Source organism: Tarenaya hassleriana, unplaced genomic scaffold, assembly GCF_000463585.1.
Source record: "Tarenaya hassleriana unplaced genomic scaffold, ASM46358v1 Cleome26, whole genome shotgun sequence".
NCBI classification, from domain to species: Eukaryota; Viridiplantae; Streptophyta; class Magnoliopsida; order Brassicales; family Cleomaceae; genus Tarenaya; species Tarenaya hassleriana.
In genome coordinates, this window is record NW_010965869.1 from 1,343,458 (window position 1) to 1,359,063 (window position 15,606).

Here is a 15,606-nt window from a genome sequence, read left to right on the forward strand (position 1 = left end):
GATTTGAAACAAGAAAAAAAATTAAGACCCACATATTTATCTAATTTTATTATAAAACCTCAAGTCATGGACTTCCCTCATTTCTTCCACATGTGTGTTCAAATTGACTGAGATATACAAATTGGAAATGAATTGTATATTAAATATAATAAAAATTAAAAACATATGTTTTTGTAACAAAAAAAATTGAACGCGAAATAAATCAACGTGACAGAATAAAAACCAAAATAATACAACGACAAAACGAAACAAAAATCTAGAAATAATCAAAAGAAATATTACCCACATCATAAATTAAAATTTATCACAGAACCACCAACCAAATCATAAGCCCCAGTGGGCATGTGGTGGGACAGGACATCAAACGTTTCTGTTTTCCTTCAGATCACCAGTTTCTTCAAAACAACAGATAAAGAAAAGGACACGTGGCGAAAACCCATTTGCCTCAGATCATATGTGGATAAGGAAATGGATTATAACCCTCGAAACCCAACCTTTCCCCACATTTCCACAATCCTCTTAAGAAACAAGTGAACTCAAAACGCAGAAACAAGAGACAGAGATCTAAGACGTGAAGCTCAAGAAATGGCGTCGATGACGATGACCGCCTCATGCCTTCCCTCCTCCGCCGTGAGGCCGCCGTCAAACGCCGCCTCCGTTCGCCGAAGCCTCGCGGTGGTGAGGGCCTCCACCGGCGGCGAAAGCTCGACGGCTGGAATCAGGGCTAAGGAATCGACGGTGAAGCAAGAACAGACGAGGAGCATATCGATGAGGAGAGACCTCATGTTCGCGGCGGCTGTCACCGCGGCGGCGACCCTGGCGAAGGCGGCAATGGCGGAGGATGAGCCGAAGCGAGGAACAGAAGGAGCCAAGAAGAAGTATGCACCTATCTGCGTTACGATGCCCACTGCAAAAATCTGCCACAAGTGAGTGGCCGTACAAAAACATGTCTGGTTTTCTTTAAGGTTTCGGCTCCATTCTCTTGTCTGGCCTGTCTGTAATGATATCGATCAATTTACAGAAACCCTGTTCTCTATTCTTTGACAAGTCCCTGAAATTCTTCTCTATCCGATGATTATATCGTTTCTTGTCAATCGTCACCCTTGTCTCCAAATCCTCGGATAATTTGGATAATGGATATGGATCCCGAAAATCAGATAACCGAATCTCGGATACTGTGGTTATGTCTGAATAATCGATTTGGATTATTAAAAAAAAACAGTGGATAATGCAAACAAAACATTCAGACATGTCAGCTGGAGAAACTGAATGCCGGTGATGAAGAAGCATCATCCTACCTATCAAGGAGAAAATTACATGATTTTTCCTCTCGGGGGCCATTGCTGATGCGCTCGAGAATCGTCAGCCGACACCCATCAGTTTTGCTATGTTTTTATTCAGTACACAGAAGCCAAGTTTCTTGATCCGACCTCCTATTGCTCCATCTGGCCAGTTCCAGCTTCTTCATCCACTTCTTGTTCTACGCCTTTTACCTGCATTTCGGCCGACGATTCGTTGAACAATATCGCGATTTGCAGTAAAATGGTGCTCGCTAAAGGTGGAAATCTGGCTTTTTTTGTATTGCAAATAGCAGTGAAGTGTAGAGATGACAACTGTTTTTGGAACTCCTATCACTTTACCTCGGATACATAATGCATCAGCATATTCTCGATTCCTGATTTCAGAGTAACAGATGAACTCGGACAACCGCTACAAGCTCCTTGCATCCGGAGTTTAACTATACCCGTTTCCCTAATCCAAACACCGAAGATACCATCATTTTTATTTAAGAGATAAAAGAAGCGAATAACTTGCCAGAACCTTTGGGGAGGGGAAGCAAACTTACGGATCAAACCCGCAATACTCAATGTCCCCACCATCATCTTGGACAGCCGGTCGAATCCGCGTCTCCAACAGTTCCTTGATCATTGCTACGGTCTCTGAATCATCCTGAATCACAAAGTTTAGGTTTGTATTACAGGAACCAGATGCAGCCCACCAAAACTCAATATTCGATATCGGGTCTTAATAAAAATCCACTTCGTGATCATTCAAACCCTATAGTAGGGAAACAGGAACACAGTTGAACGACTTTCAAAAAATTTTTGCCATGTGAGACCATAAATGATAATGTTACGAACTCCCGAATCAAAAAGGCATATAGTATGGAACCAGGAACCAGGGCTGGGATTTGTAGGATAATCCTGGATGGGCACTCCTATGTCAAGAGTATGCATAACATTTGGCAAAACTTTTAAACGTTCTCACACAACATACAAAAACTTTCTTCTCCAAATTAATTTGGTCGATGTTTCCTCACAGAACAAGAATACATAATCATCTAAATTTCTACTTACTGTAACTTGTAAATGGATTATGATTTATCATAGACAGAGGGCTGAATTTAGTAAACTAGAAAAGAAGAGAGCAACCTGAAAGAAACTCTAAAGAGCACAACCCTTGAGGAACTAACTATTGGAAAAAGTAAAAATAGTAGGAAGTTATAAAGAATAATATTGCACAATTTACCTCATGAATGGCCGTATCCTTGGCAGCAGCAACTTCTGCATCGAGAAACAAAGGCTGGCCAGAAGAGTAGAAATCCATGATTGCCGCAAAAATTTCAGGCTTGAGGACATCCCATGGTACATCATCTGACTTTGTTACAGTGACAAAATCTGACCCATAGAAAACTCGAACTACACCTGTATGGAAAGAGCAGTAGCTTAGTTCTCAAGGAAGTGATTGAAATCCAAGGTCCCTGTACCAACAAAAATGAAATTTGAGGAGGCAGACAAAGCAGTTGCTCGAATACAATAGTCCAATAGTCTAAACCACTTACAAGCCAGTATTTCACGGGATATGTAACTTGAGCACAAAAGTTGAAACCACATACAAGCCACTAAACCCAATAGAATGATCCCATGAACAGGTGAAATTCACTGGTTAAGGATACCTAAAACGATAGTTATCAAGAACAGGAGGGAAACAAATATTGGATAGTTCAGAGGTTTCCCATAGGTTGCTGAAGTTAGATGTCTATAAAAGGATTTGCTTATCTCTTTCGAAGTGAACTATTGTTCTTCTCTTGTCTTTTAAGCTGCGATGTAATATGACTTCCATATCTATTTGCCTAAAAAATGTATTCAATGCAAACAGTTTTTGAACTTTCTAATTTCTAGTCAACAAGCTTCTTCAGAAATATGTAAAAGATACAACCAAAATGTTTCCAAAACACAATCTATGAAAAGGAACACATGTCAGACGTCAATGTTTAGGATAACAACAATAGGAAAGCTGGCAATGTATATGCTTAGTCTACTTTCTCTCCTGCAGAATCTAAGAACTTCAAGATGCCAATTCACTCTATGATGCACCATGCATATTGTCACAGTACATCTACAGCAAACATTACATCAAATCCACCTTTCATACGTTAGAAATGATTAGAGATTCCTACAAATCATGCCAAGAGAATGCACTCAACAAAAGAAACTATAACCACCATCTCGACAGGACCCATCACATAAGAACAGATGCAGCAAGGAGGATTACCGTCAATCGCGAAAATGGTCTTAGCCAAAGGTGAACCCATAGCAGAACGAGCATTAGGGAAGTCTGCGCTTCCAACCTCCATGACTGGTTTACCCGGATGAAACATTAGAGAAGAAGGATTGGGTGTTGATTGTGTTTGGATAAACATTGTTCTCCTCTGCCCTTCTGAAATAGCCACAAACTCAACTGATTAAATCTTTGAGCTTCAATGATATTAGAATTCGGTTGTCTAAAACACGCTTGACAAATTCCAGATGCCAAAAAGCGCAACCTCTATAGGACAAGGAGAAGAACAAGCAAATCAATGCTGCATTGAAGAAACTAATTTATACATTAAAAAAGGTCGACTTTCCAATCTTTCAGTTGTGTTTTTTTTTTCGTAAAACAGTGAACCATGACAACAAATGCAAGATTAATTGATCAGAACAGCCAAACCTCCCAAGCAGTTCCATTTCCCGGAGAGATAACACGATCTTGAAAATATAGGAGCAGTATTTGTTGTCTGATGATCCCAGGAATTTGTCACCGAGATGAACAGCAAGCGCCGAGATACCAGTGAAGAATAAGAAGTTGATCCCCTACAAACAATCTCACGAGCTCCACACCGTGAAACAGAAGATAAAAGCCTCACAATTCCTCTCATGGCTATCACTGTAATCTATCTACCCGTCTCTTGCCAAAAGCTATCTCTGTCCTTCCTTACCGTCTATGCCTGTGTTTCAATTGCACAACAAACTACTGTTGATATACATTTTTTTCAACAATGGTTAAGCCTAAGGGTTGGCACTGATCAGAGTGTTATGAATTTCCGAAACTCCAATTGTAAGCCAAGAAAAGCAACAATAAAATCACTACAATAGAAAACACAGACTTCATACACTCGGACGGATTTAAAACAACATATTTTAAAAAGGGTGCCAACGCTCCATTGAAACCCAAACCATCAAATAAAGGGAAACTAAAAGACAAAGCACTCATATCACTTATATTTAGTGATCCAATATATTAGATAATGACTTGTATGTACAGCTAAATGATGGTGATCCAGATATGCAGATACCATAGATGTTACTGCAATATTCGCAGAATTAGTCCCCACTAAATCCATATGCTCACTCAAACAAACAACCATTACACAAAAAAGATTTCAGAAATTGCCCTACACCATTAATGTCCATTGGAAATTGCTACAACGCTAAGAAAAGTAATCAAATATCTGTAAATTCAAACGAACATGTGATCTTCCAGCCTCTATGAGTTGAAGAGTACTTCCCCTTAGCCCAGGAAAACGCAGAAATGTACCTCTGTTTGGAACAGCCAGACCGTTGTTACAAAAACAGGAAACCCAAAAAACCAAAACCTCAAAGTTCTTCCAAGAGGGTGCAAGTTCACAGGGTTGTTTCACAGATACGGCAAAAGACCAGATAAATTTGATTTAGGCAAAAGGAAGGCCACCCTTTCGACAACAATCAAGATCGTAACCAGTTACCGCAATGACATTGGTTTACTTCACATCTTTCTCTCTCAAATAAAAGAGAGAAAAACCGAAGGCATAAGCCAAAGTAAATCGTAGATACACATGGAGAAGGATCTAAATTCTTACCGAAAATCAAAGCAACAGTCGGACAAGGCAACGAATCGCGAGAGCAAAGCGATACAACAGCAGATTCCCAAGTGAAACTGTACAGATAGAACGCGAGGGAAAACCAGGCCAGAGATCCAAGGAAGAAACAGAATCGCCGGGGACCGGAGAGGAAGGAAGAGACTGGCCGCGAAAGATTGCGATAAAATCTGTGAAAATTCTCGATATTCATGAGCTCCCGAACGATGTGTAAAAGCCGGTTTAGGTTTACCGGTTTAAATTTGACAGATCGATAAATTGAGTTATTACCGTGAAATGGTTTACCCGGCCGGTTTAGGGTTTTTTATTTCCTTCTTCAAATAAATGTGAATAAACTTTTTTATTTAGAGCAGTATATATAATATAATAATGGAATATGCATACGAGTATTTTTCACAAGTTTTATTTCCCAAAAAACTATAAAACTACATTTTTTTATATATTTTTTTATATTAATATATGAAATAAGAAAATGATAATACAGAATGTACAATTGACAGTTGACATTTTGGTCGTGGGTTGATTTTTCTACGTTTGGTTTGATTATTTAAAAAGGTTGAGTTTGAGTATTTCAAAATATGTTAGTGTTTTGTTAATAAATTTCTATTCAAGACGAGTCAAGTCGATAGATTTTATTTTAATGAGCCTTAACAAAGATAAAGACTAACATATGGCCGTAAGCGGTAGCCTTAAAGTTATAAAACCCCGAATTCTTTTCAACAAAGAACGAATAATATTTTCCAGAAATTTTTTTTTTCACATTTGGTGCTTAAAAACCTATCAAAATATGGTATTAAGAGTGGGAGTGAAAGTAGTGATCAAAGTGGACGTTGGTTTAGTTCGGATTGGTTTTGATTTTGGTTTAGTTCGGTCCGGTTCCGTTTTTATTAAAAATTTTAGATTTTTTTTTTTAAAATATACCATTTAATTTTTATTTAAATCCAATTCAAACATGTATTATCCAAATCCACTGTTTTATTGTGAATGGATCTCAAACTGTCACCGTACTAACACCCCAAAATTATATCTAGCCATAATTAGGAACATGGATTTAGAATCATCATATATTTAAAATAGCTTGAGAGCGTTTTTCCAAAAAAATTTAGAATCATCTTAAGCTTTTTCCTTTTTTTATTGGTAAAAAGTATCTTGAATCATTTATTAAGGGGTCGGTGATTCACAAATCCAATAAATATGCAAATCAATTTATAATTAGAAAAAAAAAACTTTGCATACAAACATTAACATTACGAACTTGCTATATGCAGATTTCAATAATAAATAAATAAAACGCCATAAACAAAAATAGAAAATAAATAAATAGACACCAATTCGTTTGGTTTCGGTTAAACCGGTCTACACAACACCAAACTCTCGGTACGCTGCTTGGTTATTATAACACGTAAAAAGGCATTGCATTGGATCTGGTAAGAAAAAAAAAAAAACAAATCGAAAAACACTCCCGTCTCGAGAGAGAGATGAAGAAGCCGGTCGGAGCCGAGAAGAAGAGGGTGAAACGATCGGCGGGATCTGGTTCCTCTGCCGTCAGAGATTCCGCTTCCGATACTCCTCCCAGGGTTTGTTTCTTCATTGTTACATTTGATTGATTTCCCAAGTTTTGCCTTTTTTTGGCCCCTTTTGATCTAATCGATCATGTAAATTTCCGATGTTTTTGTTCAGTGGTTGTGGTGTTTCTCTTTTTTCGAAATTATATTCTTTCAGTTTGATGGTGTATGAATTTGCTGATGTACGTGTTTATGCATATTTGTGTTTGGTTTAATCTTCTGGGTTTTTGTAAACTTCCCTTTTCCTTATGCCCTGTTGTTTGATTGTGTATGATGGTGCAGATATACGTGTTTATGCATTCATCCATGTTTGGTTTAATCTCATGGGTTTTGTGATTTTCCAGTTTTCGTATACCCTTGTGGTTTATAGGTTATGTTAGTATGTTACTATCTCCTCTTCGTGTGATTTTTTTTTCTGTAGTTCATATAGTACTGTGACTGATAATTTCTGGGTTGATGAATGAATCGCTTTTTATACCACAGTGTGCGATTCTTTACATTGGCAATTGGCAAATGCGGAGTGTTCGGTTTTTGTATTGTTTAGTTGCTGCTTTGTCATTTAGAGTTCATCTGTTTGTGTCTGGTAGACCATTTTCTTCTGATTTTACTGTATCTTGTCTTCTGTAGAAGCAACCTGTCAAGAAGGATACATTTCAATTGTTTGCTGAGAAAGTCAGAGACCACAAGGACTTGGAATCGAGATGGGCTGTTTTGCAGGAGACACGAGTCGAATACTTTAGAGGAAAAGATTTTGTGAGTTTCTTGAAAAACCACCCAGAGGCTAAGGAGACATTGGAGGAAGATAAAGACCTCGAGGCTGAAGATATTGCCAACGCGTTGTTAAGGAAGAACCTTTTGGTGCGATGTGATCGTGTCGTGAAAACTGTTCGTCCTGGGAAGAAAAAATTGTCTACCTGGCCAGCCCATTTGGAGATTTTCCCTGTGAGTCGATTTCTGTTGGTTATATGCAAACCGTTCTTCATTTTCCGCCGCAATCCTTTTTAATTTGAAATTATCTGATAATGATGTTAAGTTTGATGTTAGACTGAGCGAACAATTCCTTATTAGCTATCATGGAATCTCTCTCCTTCTCAAAACTTGTCAAATTGCGTGAATTCTCGTAAAACCTTGAGGCTTCAGGGTATGTTTGAGTTGCTTTTGAGAAATACAGTAGATTGAAATTGCTTCTAAAACACTTTTTTTTGTAGTTATCTGATACTTATGAGGGAATTCACTGCCAGTACTTCAACATTTTGATTTCCCTTCCGCTTGTAAATTATTGCAGGAACAAGTATTCTCGGAAACCGATGCTTTTTTTGCATGGACGTTTGAAAAACGACATCCCCTATGGCAAACACTCTTGTCTTTCTTCTGGCCCGTCTTGACTCTCGCAATTTGTTTGTTTCCCGTGTATCCACATCGTTGCAAGCTGATTGTTCTTTACTCATGCGCGGGCATCCTTTTGCTGATACTCACTCTGCTTTTAGGTAAGTTCTATATATTTAGTACTTTGATGACTTCTCCTATGGATCGAATACCCTGACACTATTGAATTACCCCGGTTTTCTTTTTCTAGTGAGAGCAATTGTTTTCGGTGCAATATGGATCCTCCTCGGAAAACGTGTCTGGTTCTTCCCCAACATTCTGGCTGAGGAAGCTACATTGAAGGAACTTTTCCGTTTCTGGCCAAAGAAAGACGAGGAAGAACCGCCCAAGTGGACTTCACGGCTTTTCTACACTGTAGTTGCTGTAGTCGTCATAGTGCTGCTGAGGCACCATGCCCCAGACGAGGCTGCGAGGGCGAGGTAAACACTCTTCTCGTTAAAAAGTTTACCTCTGATTCACTCGGGATCATCGAAATGCTTGCTGCAGTGTAGTCACATTTAACCGAGAGATTTTCTGTTTTATAGGATTAACTCGTTGCCCGAAAATTATAATTTTTTGTTTCATGTTCATTCAGGTACCAGAAAAGGATGTCAAACATCATTGATGATGTCCTAGAGTGGTCACCGAAGCTAGCTCTCTCCGGGATGATGGAGAAACAGGAGCCCGTTAACATCACGGAGACGGCTAATAGCTCCGCGGATGGAAGCACGGAAAGTCCCGAGCAGATGGAGGCCGATGTAGAATCTGTAGCAGACCAAGATCACGGTGAAGAAGGCGAAAACTCGGAGAATGATGATTCGAGAACATAATAAGATAGAAACTATCAAACAGAAGAGAGAGTGAGAGAGAAGAAGAAGAAGAAGAAAAGAGGAAGTGCATTTTGTAACAATAAATTAGCCTTTTGGGTTTCCATTTTGCTATCCAATGAAAGCTTTATAACCATGGAGATTGGAGATGAAAATGCTCATAGAGATTGTGGTATTGCCTTTTGACATCACAGCAAGAGCAGCCTTAGATTGTGTTCCTTGGTAGCATTTTGATTTTAAAGCAACTTCAAATGGTTTGGGTCACACCAAACCGGTCAAATCGGACCAAACATAGTTGAAGTCTTGTCTGATTTCTGTCAACCGAGATGAACCAAAAATAAATTTTTGTTCTATTTTAGAGAGATTATTATTTACACAACGAAACCCAATAATGTCGGGACCGAACTAAGTTGGGTTCTGTGCTAAATTTTTTTTGTTGTATTGAACTAATTTGAACACAAAGTGAAAAAAGAAAAAACCCGAACCAAATCGAAATTGTCCACATCAGGATTACTAACTTATTTAATTTTAACGGTGTAACTAATATGACCATCATATAATTTTAATGTGAAACCAGTTTGACTCTAAAATAGGTCACGATGATCACACCCGTCAGACAAAAAATCATGTAAATGATGTAAAAAGATATACTCTGAAGTCCAGCAAAAAGTAAATATATATTTGATAATGCCCCAACAAACCTTTTGGCTTACGTCAAACAAGAAAGCTACGCCGATCCATATGTACAAGAGAGAGAGAGAGCCAAGAATGACTTGCCGCGTCCAGACCGTGTTTCCCCATCTGGGCACCGACAGTGTACGGTCACTTGATGGCAAGACGTGTTTGAGAAGGCCGGTTTGCCGTAGAAGACATGCTGTTCAATTGCTGACCCAAACAGTCTCCTTCTTCCCTTCTCTTATAAGCCGAGCCCTGGTGCACCGGAGAGTACGATGTGTCATCGGCATTGCCCTTCTCTTCTGTTTTCTTAGCAAACCTCCCTCCACTACCCCTTGGCCTCCTCATTGCATGCTGATGCCGAGATTCATGGAGATAAGGCTGTCGAAAGAAAAAACGCAGGATATGAATGCTGCATAAATCAATCAGACAAGTTCCATTAACACAGTTTTACCTTTCTCGATTTTATGAGCTTCTTCTCTAGCTCTGCCTTTGCACGCGCCTGCCTTCGTCTCACGATCGCCTGATATTGTTTAGCATTAACGTAAACTGGTTCTTGAGCCACCTCCGGAGGCAGAGGCATTCTTGTATGAGGCATCTCACCGTACGAAACAAAACCCTGACAGTGAAAGTGTTATTCCATTATATGTCCCATGGAAATGGAAAGAGAACAAGTAAAACAATGGAAGGGTCCTCCTTTGGTTTTCCTCAACAAAAATGCTGCGTTAAATCATATATAAACTCTAATGGCCAACCTTATGTGATTTCCCTTTTCGACTTAGCATAGGTCAAGCACGTAAAAATAATTAACTGAAGCAAATATCATGCAAATGATGGTAAACGATTGTACTATGGATCGAATAAAGAAACCATAATAGATTAATCGGCACATAAGATCAATGAACATCACATTTTTCTCATCAGTCGCCGAATAAGAAAAATGGGTCTGGAAATAAAGTCATATACCAAAGGCTGATGTCCACATGATCCCATCATTCCCCCATAATATGGATCTTGGAATTGTTTCCATGATGCACATGCCTACAAGATTCATGAAAAGAAGGAAGTGAGTGTGAGTTACCGTATCTTGTGAGCCAACACTTATTGGCTAGAGCGAACAGATTCAAAGGAGTTTCAGATAATAATGGATGGAAGTTACAACTGAGTGCCCAATAAGTTCAAGCTGAGGAGGTTGTGTGAGGCATTCATCACTTGCAGCAGCAGGTATAACTGATAAGAGATGTGTAAGTTCTTGATTGTCAGCTGTGTATTCTCCACCTGATAATCAAAACAAAAGAAGGAAATTTCAGGAGAGTAGAATTTTTAGCGTAAACATGAACCGAAGTTTCAGGGGAGTAGTTATCTATTGGCTAGAATTTGGCTCCAGTACTAATTCATAAGCATTCAGCATAAATCAATTGCTGCAAGCCCACAAGTAGAATTCACCACTACAAGATAGTTCGTGAAGAACGGAAACATACAAACTTACAAGTCACAAAACAATCTCATATTTGGTCGATTTGGAATCATAATTGGAAATAGTTCAATAATACTAACAAGGAGCGAAAAGGGTAATACTAGAACAACAGGCAACGTACCTGATTGGGAGGATGCTGTGACATGTGATTCCTTGTGTGAATGATCACCTCTATCTACTCCAGCATTATTAGGCGGTAATTTTGCGCCATTTGATTCAAAAGTATTTTGGTTTTCCGACACAGATAGCTTCCCGGAATTCTCTCCCTTCTCTCCAGCTTCCACAAAAGAATTTGCATTATAGCCAACAGCACGCCACCAAGGTTCTGAGGAAATTATAGATGAGGAGGATACAGGATGCACATCTGAAACAACTACTTGGTTTCCGCTCTCAGATTTCGACTGCATATCTCCGATTCCCTAATCCAGGTTAGATCATTATTACCGATCCCCTTGGAAAAGATAGGACGTTCTAGAGGAAATTGATCAGACACTTAGCACTCAGGTTTGGAAATTTCACCATAACCCTCAAATGGGATCACCCGGGTTGGAGACCTTCAAGGAGCACAACGGTGAGACGATCAATCACTACATAGTCACAAAACTGGCCTACGACATAATCCGAAACAATGGCTACAGTTCCGAAACTGGCCTAAGACATAATCCGAACTGCACTGTGGACATGAGACAAAGAACATCAAGAGAACATAACTAGTTTGTCCACATAAGAGGAGACTGAGAATTATGCCATCCAGAAATAGCAACATAGGCCGCATGGTTCAACCCCAAGTGAATGACAAGATCATGCAAAAAATAGCATTAGTACAGTCCATTGGATTTTTATTTTCCTTGGAAAAATTTACATACTCTCAACCAAAACTGTTCATATTAATCAAACCAATTACTGTATCCGCGAGATCAAAATTTAAGTTACCATACAGAACAAACGAAACTAGCAGCGACAATCATGCGAATTCGCTCCGAGAAAGGACTCATTAGCTAAAACCAAGCTCAACCCTGATCAGAAGAAAGAAAACCCAGATACGCTTGCGAATGAAATCGACCAGAGGGACAGAAAGTTGCGAAATTCGGAAAAAAGAAAATAACTAGAACCCAGTTGGATAAACCCGACAAAGGGCCATGAGCAGCTCGTAAAAACAATTACGAATTGGGGTTACTTCGAATTTTGAATAGGAGAAGGACAAGTACCTGGGATTTGAGTTTGAGGAAGACGAAGCAATCAGAAGCATCAGCGCGGTTTTTTTTTTGGTTCCTTTTTCTGGGTGGGATAAGCTCAAATTCATTCTTTGATTCCCTGGTGGCCCACCTTAATGCCATGTTTCGCCACATGAACGAAGCCCAGATTCACCCTCATCGCGCCTGTATCCTCAATATTTTATTTTAATGAAAAAAAAAAGAAATTAGACGAGTTACTAATTCATTTTTTAAAAAAAGAACAACCTAGTAATTGTTGTAAATATACAAATAGATATCTAGTGGTTGCATATTATCTAGTGGAATCCATATTATGTTATTTTTCACTATGAAGAAGCTGACATTTTTTCATAGAGTGGAACCCATATTATGTTATTCTTTACTATGAAGAAGCTGACATTTCTTCGCTATGAAGAAGTTTCTTATATTTTTCTATAAATAGGTAAGTGATATATACGAAATACGATGAACTTTCTCATCTTCTCTCTATCATACTCTTTCTTTCTCTAAAACATTCATCCCTTGTTTTTCGTCTTTCGTTTTCAACACGTTATCAGTACGAGACTCTACCGATATAGAGGTAAAAAAAGAAAATATCCTACAAAAGGTAATGGATGATCATCCATCTCTATTCATCTTCAATTTCATTATATATAGACCTTGGGAGGCTCAGCCACCGGTCACTAATATATAACTAATCGCATATATTTATATTACATTCATATAGACTTCGCCGGCTCAGCCACCAGTCAATGATATGAATGTTTATAAATATTGTTATTATTATCATAATGGTTGGCTATGCCACCTGTAAATATTCTTATGAATATCTATAAGTATTACTATATTACTATTATCATCATAATGGTTGGCTATACCACCTGTAAATATTCTTATGAATATCTATAAATATTACTATTATTATCGTAATGGTTGGCTATGCCACCTAAATATGAATATTATTTCTGTCATTATTTATCTTATTATTTCTGTGATGGATGACTATGCCACTTTAACTATTTACTTTATGCAATATGGACGGTATTACCGCCTGATAATATATTCATGGTTATATCTACTGTTGTTACATATGATACATATATCGAATTTGGTCAATCTTGAAATCGCTGTCCTCGATGCTTATGGGAAAAAAATTATATGATATGGGCATTTGATGCCAAAATGCATCTGAAAACCGAAAAGATTGTCAAAACAATCGAAAAAGGGCAAGCGACATCTGAAACTGATAAGGAAAAAAGCGATAATATTTCTGCGACGCCATCTTGACGATGCGTTAAAAGATGAATATCGCACGAAAGAGAATCCCGCAGATTTATGGGAATCACTCAAAGATCATTTCGATCATGAGAAATATATGATCCATCTGAGAGCCAAACATGATTGGCTGGATCTGAGATTCTAAGATTTTACGTCTGTGCGTGAATATGATTCCGCAATGTTTGAGATAATCTTTGTTATCGATGTGGTATGAACGATCACTGGTCACAGACCTGTCGTATACCGAAACATCTTATTGAATGATATCTAACAATCATGTAAAGATAAAAGGGAGAAATACCCAGACAAATTTTTGTATCTGGTGTCCCTGATGATTTCATCAATAAAGAAAGAGATGGAACATATTTGTATATCGCGGATTTCCTTGATCAGCTTGAAGATGGAAAAATGACCAACTAGAGAAAATCGACATGAAGTTTATTATGAATGTTGCATTGTCTATTTTATTTCTAAGTGTGTTTTATACTCTAACTTTCAGTTTCTGTGTTATGTACTATTTCATCTTTATCTTTGTTTTCAGGAATATTTCGTATCTTTCACATTGATCAATTCGACTTGAGATATGTCAAAATTCATGATCAATGATAGGGATATATGTCTAGCCGATAGTGCTACGACTCATACGATACTTAAAGATGAGAAATACTTCTCTGAGTTGAATATTACTGAATCCAGTGTTAACACAATATCTGGAAATGCGAGAATGATCATGGGCTCAGGAAGAGCAAGTTTTATGATGCCTAAAGGCACAAAGATTATGATCAATAACGCATTATTCGCTCCAAAGTCTCAAAGAAACTTATTGAGTTTCAAAGATATTCGCCAAAATAATTTTCATATCGAGACTATAAGTGAAGAAAATCGTTAATACATTTTTATCACGTCAATGATTGCTGGAAAGAAACATATGATGGAAAAGTTACCATCATTATCCTCTGGATTATACTTCACAAAGATATATATGAAGAAAATCGTTAATACATTTTTATCACGTCAATGATTGCTGGAAAGAAACATATGATGGAAAAGTTACCATCATTATCCTCTGGATTATACTTCACAAAGATATATATGATTGAATCATATTCTACAATGAATCCACGGTTTGGAGATGTGTTCAAGATTTGGCATGATCGACTGGGTCACCCTGGTTCAATAATGATGCGGAGAATTGTGGAAAGTTCTAATGGTCATCCATTGAAAAATTGATAATACGACCGTCATCGGTCAAGATCGGAAATGAATTGCCATCATTTTTAGAACGAATGCATGGAGATATTTGTGGACTAATACATCCACCGAGTGGACCATTTCAATACTTTATGGTATTGATAGATGCATCAAGCAAATGGTCACATGTTTGTCTATTATCAACCCGCAATGTTGCATTCGCGAGGTTTCTTGCTCAAATTACCAAACTACGAGCTCAATTCCCTGATTATCCTATTAAGAAAGTGAGGCTTGATAACGCCGGTGAATTCACTTCTCAGGCTTTCAATGACTATTGTATGTCACTCGGAATTGAGATTGAGCATCATGTTCCCCATGTCCATACACAAAATGGTATGGTCGAGTCATTAATTAAGCGACTCCAACTTATTGCTCGACCATTGATGATGAAAACAAAACTTCCGATTTCTGTTTGGGGGCATGCTATTTTATATGCTGGAGCACTGGTTCAAATTCGACCGAGTGCATATCATAAATATTCTCCTGTGCAATTGGCAACTGGAAATGAACCAAATATATCTCATCTTAGAGTATTTGGTTGTGCGGTATATGTACCAATAGCTCCACCACAACGTACAAAAATGAGCCCACAACGACGATTGAGTATTTACGTTGGATATAATTCACCCTCAATCATTCGATATCTTGAACCACAAACGGGTGATATGTTTACAGCTCGTTTTGATGATTGTCATTTTCGTGAGGATGAATTCCCGACGTTAGGGGGAGGAATGATATAAGCCTCACAAGATTTGACGTGGAAAACAGAATCATTATT

The 15,606-nt window shown here is 38.2% G+C and overlaps 4 protein-coding genes across 10 annotated transcripts; 2 read left to right on the forward strand and 2 right to left on the reverse strand.

The window, feature by feature from the left end:
* The first annotated feature begins 508 nt into the window (after nucleotides 1-508).
* Nucleotides 509-1,039, forward strand: LOC104816876 (photosystem II 5 kDa protein, chloroplastic-like). The gene has a single exon (XM_010545879.1). The coding sequence runs from the start codon at nucleotides 586-588 to the stop codon at nucleotides 928-930; it is 345 nt and encodes a 114-aa protein (XP_010544181.1). The 5' UTR covers nucleotides 509-585; the 3' UTR covers nucleotides 931-1,039.
* A 105-nt stretch (nucleotides 1,040-1,144) lies between these two features.
* LOC104816877 (nifU-like protein 4, mitochondrial) lies at nucleotides 1,145-5,355 on the reverse strand. Of its 2 annotated transcripts, none has more exons than XM_010545881.2 (7): nucleotides 5,159-5,355; nucleotides 3,991-4,290; nucleotides 3,556-3,720; nucleotides 2,530-2,705; nucleotides 1,847-1,950; nucleotides 1,641-1,752; nucleotides 1,145-1,493 (listed from the first exon to the last, which is right to left on the reverse strand). In XM_010545881.2, the coding sequence occupies exons 2-7, from the start codon at nucleotides 4,196-4,198 to the stop codon at nucleotides 1,434-1,436; spliced, it is 825 nt and encodes a 274-aa protein (XP_010544183.1). In that variant the 5' UTR covers nucleotides 4,199-4,290; nucleotides 5,159-5,355; the 3' UTR covers nucleotides 1,145-1,433. The 2 variants fall into 2 exon arrangements, with proteins under 2 accessions (XP_010544183.1, XP_010544182.1); XM_010545880.2 differs by having other exon boundaries at nucleotides 3,991-4,267; nucleotides 5,159-5,354.
* A 1,245-nt stretch (nucleotides 5,356-6,600) lies between these two features.
* Nucleotides 6,601-9,124, forward strand: LOC104816878. Its single transcript, XM_010545883.1, has 5 exons — nucleotides 6,601-6,753; nucleotides 7,369-7,683; nucleotides 8,027-8,228; nucleotides 8,318-8,546; nucleotides 8,702-9,124. Exons 1-5 carry the CDS (start codon nucleotides 6,655-6,657, stop codon nucleotides 8,934-8,936), a joined length of 1,080 nt encoding a protein of 359 aa, XP_010544185.1. The 5' UTR covers nucleotides 6,601-6,654; the 3' UTR covers nucleotides 8,937-9,124.
* A 421-nt stretch (nucleotides 9,125-9,545) lies between these two features.
* Nucleotides 9,546-12,453, reverse strand: LOC104816879 (nuclear transcription factor Y subunit A-9). 6 transcript variants are annotated; one of them, XM_010545888.2, is made up of 7 exons: nucleotides 12,294-12,391; nucleotides 11,605-11,758; nucleotides 11,207-11,504; nucleotides 10,768-10,886; nucleotides 10,575-10,649; nucleotides 10,063-10,227; nucleotides 9,546-9,989 (listed from the first exon to the last, which is right to left on the reverse strand). In XM_010545888.2, exons 2-7 carry the CDS (start codon nucleotides 11,605-11,607, stop codon nucleotides 9,756-9,758), a joined length of 894 nt encoding a protein of 297 aa, XP_010544190.1. In that variant the 5' UTR covers nucleotides 11,608-11,758; nucleotides 12,294-12,391; the 3' UTR covers nucleotides 9,546-9,755. The 6 variants fall into 6 exon arrangements, with proteins under 6 accessions (XP_010544190.1, XP_010544191.1, XP_010544189.1 ...); XM_010545889.2 differs by having other exon boundaries at nucleotides 11,605-11,639; nucleotides 12,294-12,367; XM_010545887.2 differs by having other exon boundaries at nucleotides 11,605-12,101; nucleotides 12,294-12,365.
* Nucleotides 12,454-15,606: the final 3,153 nt, after the last annotated feature.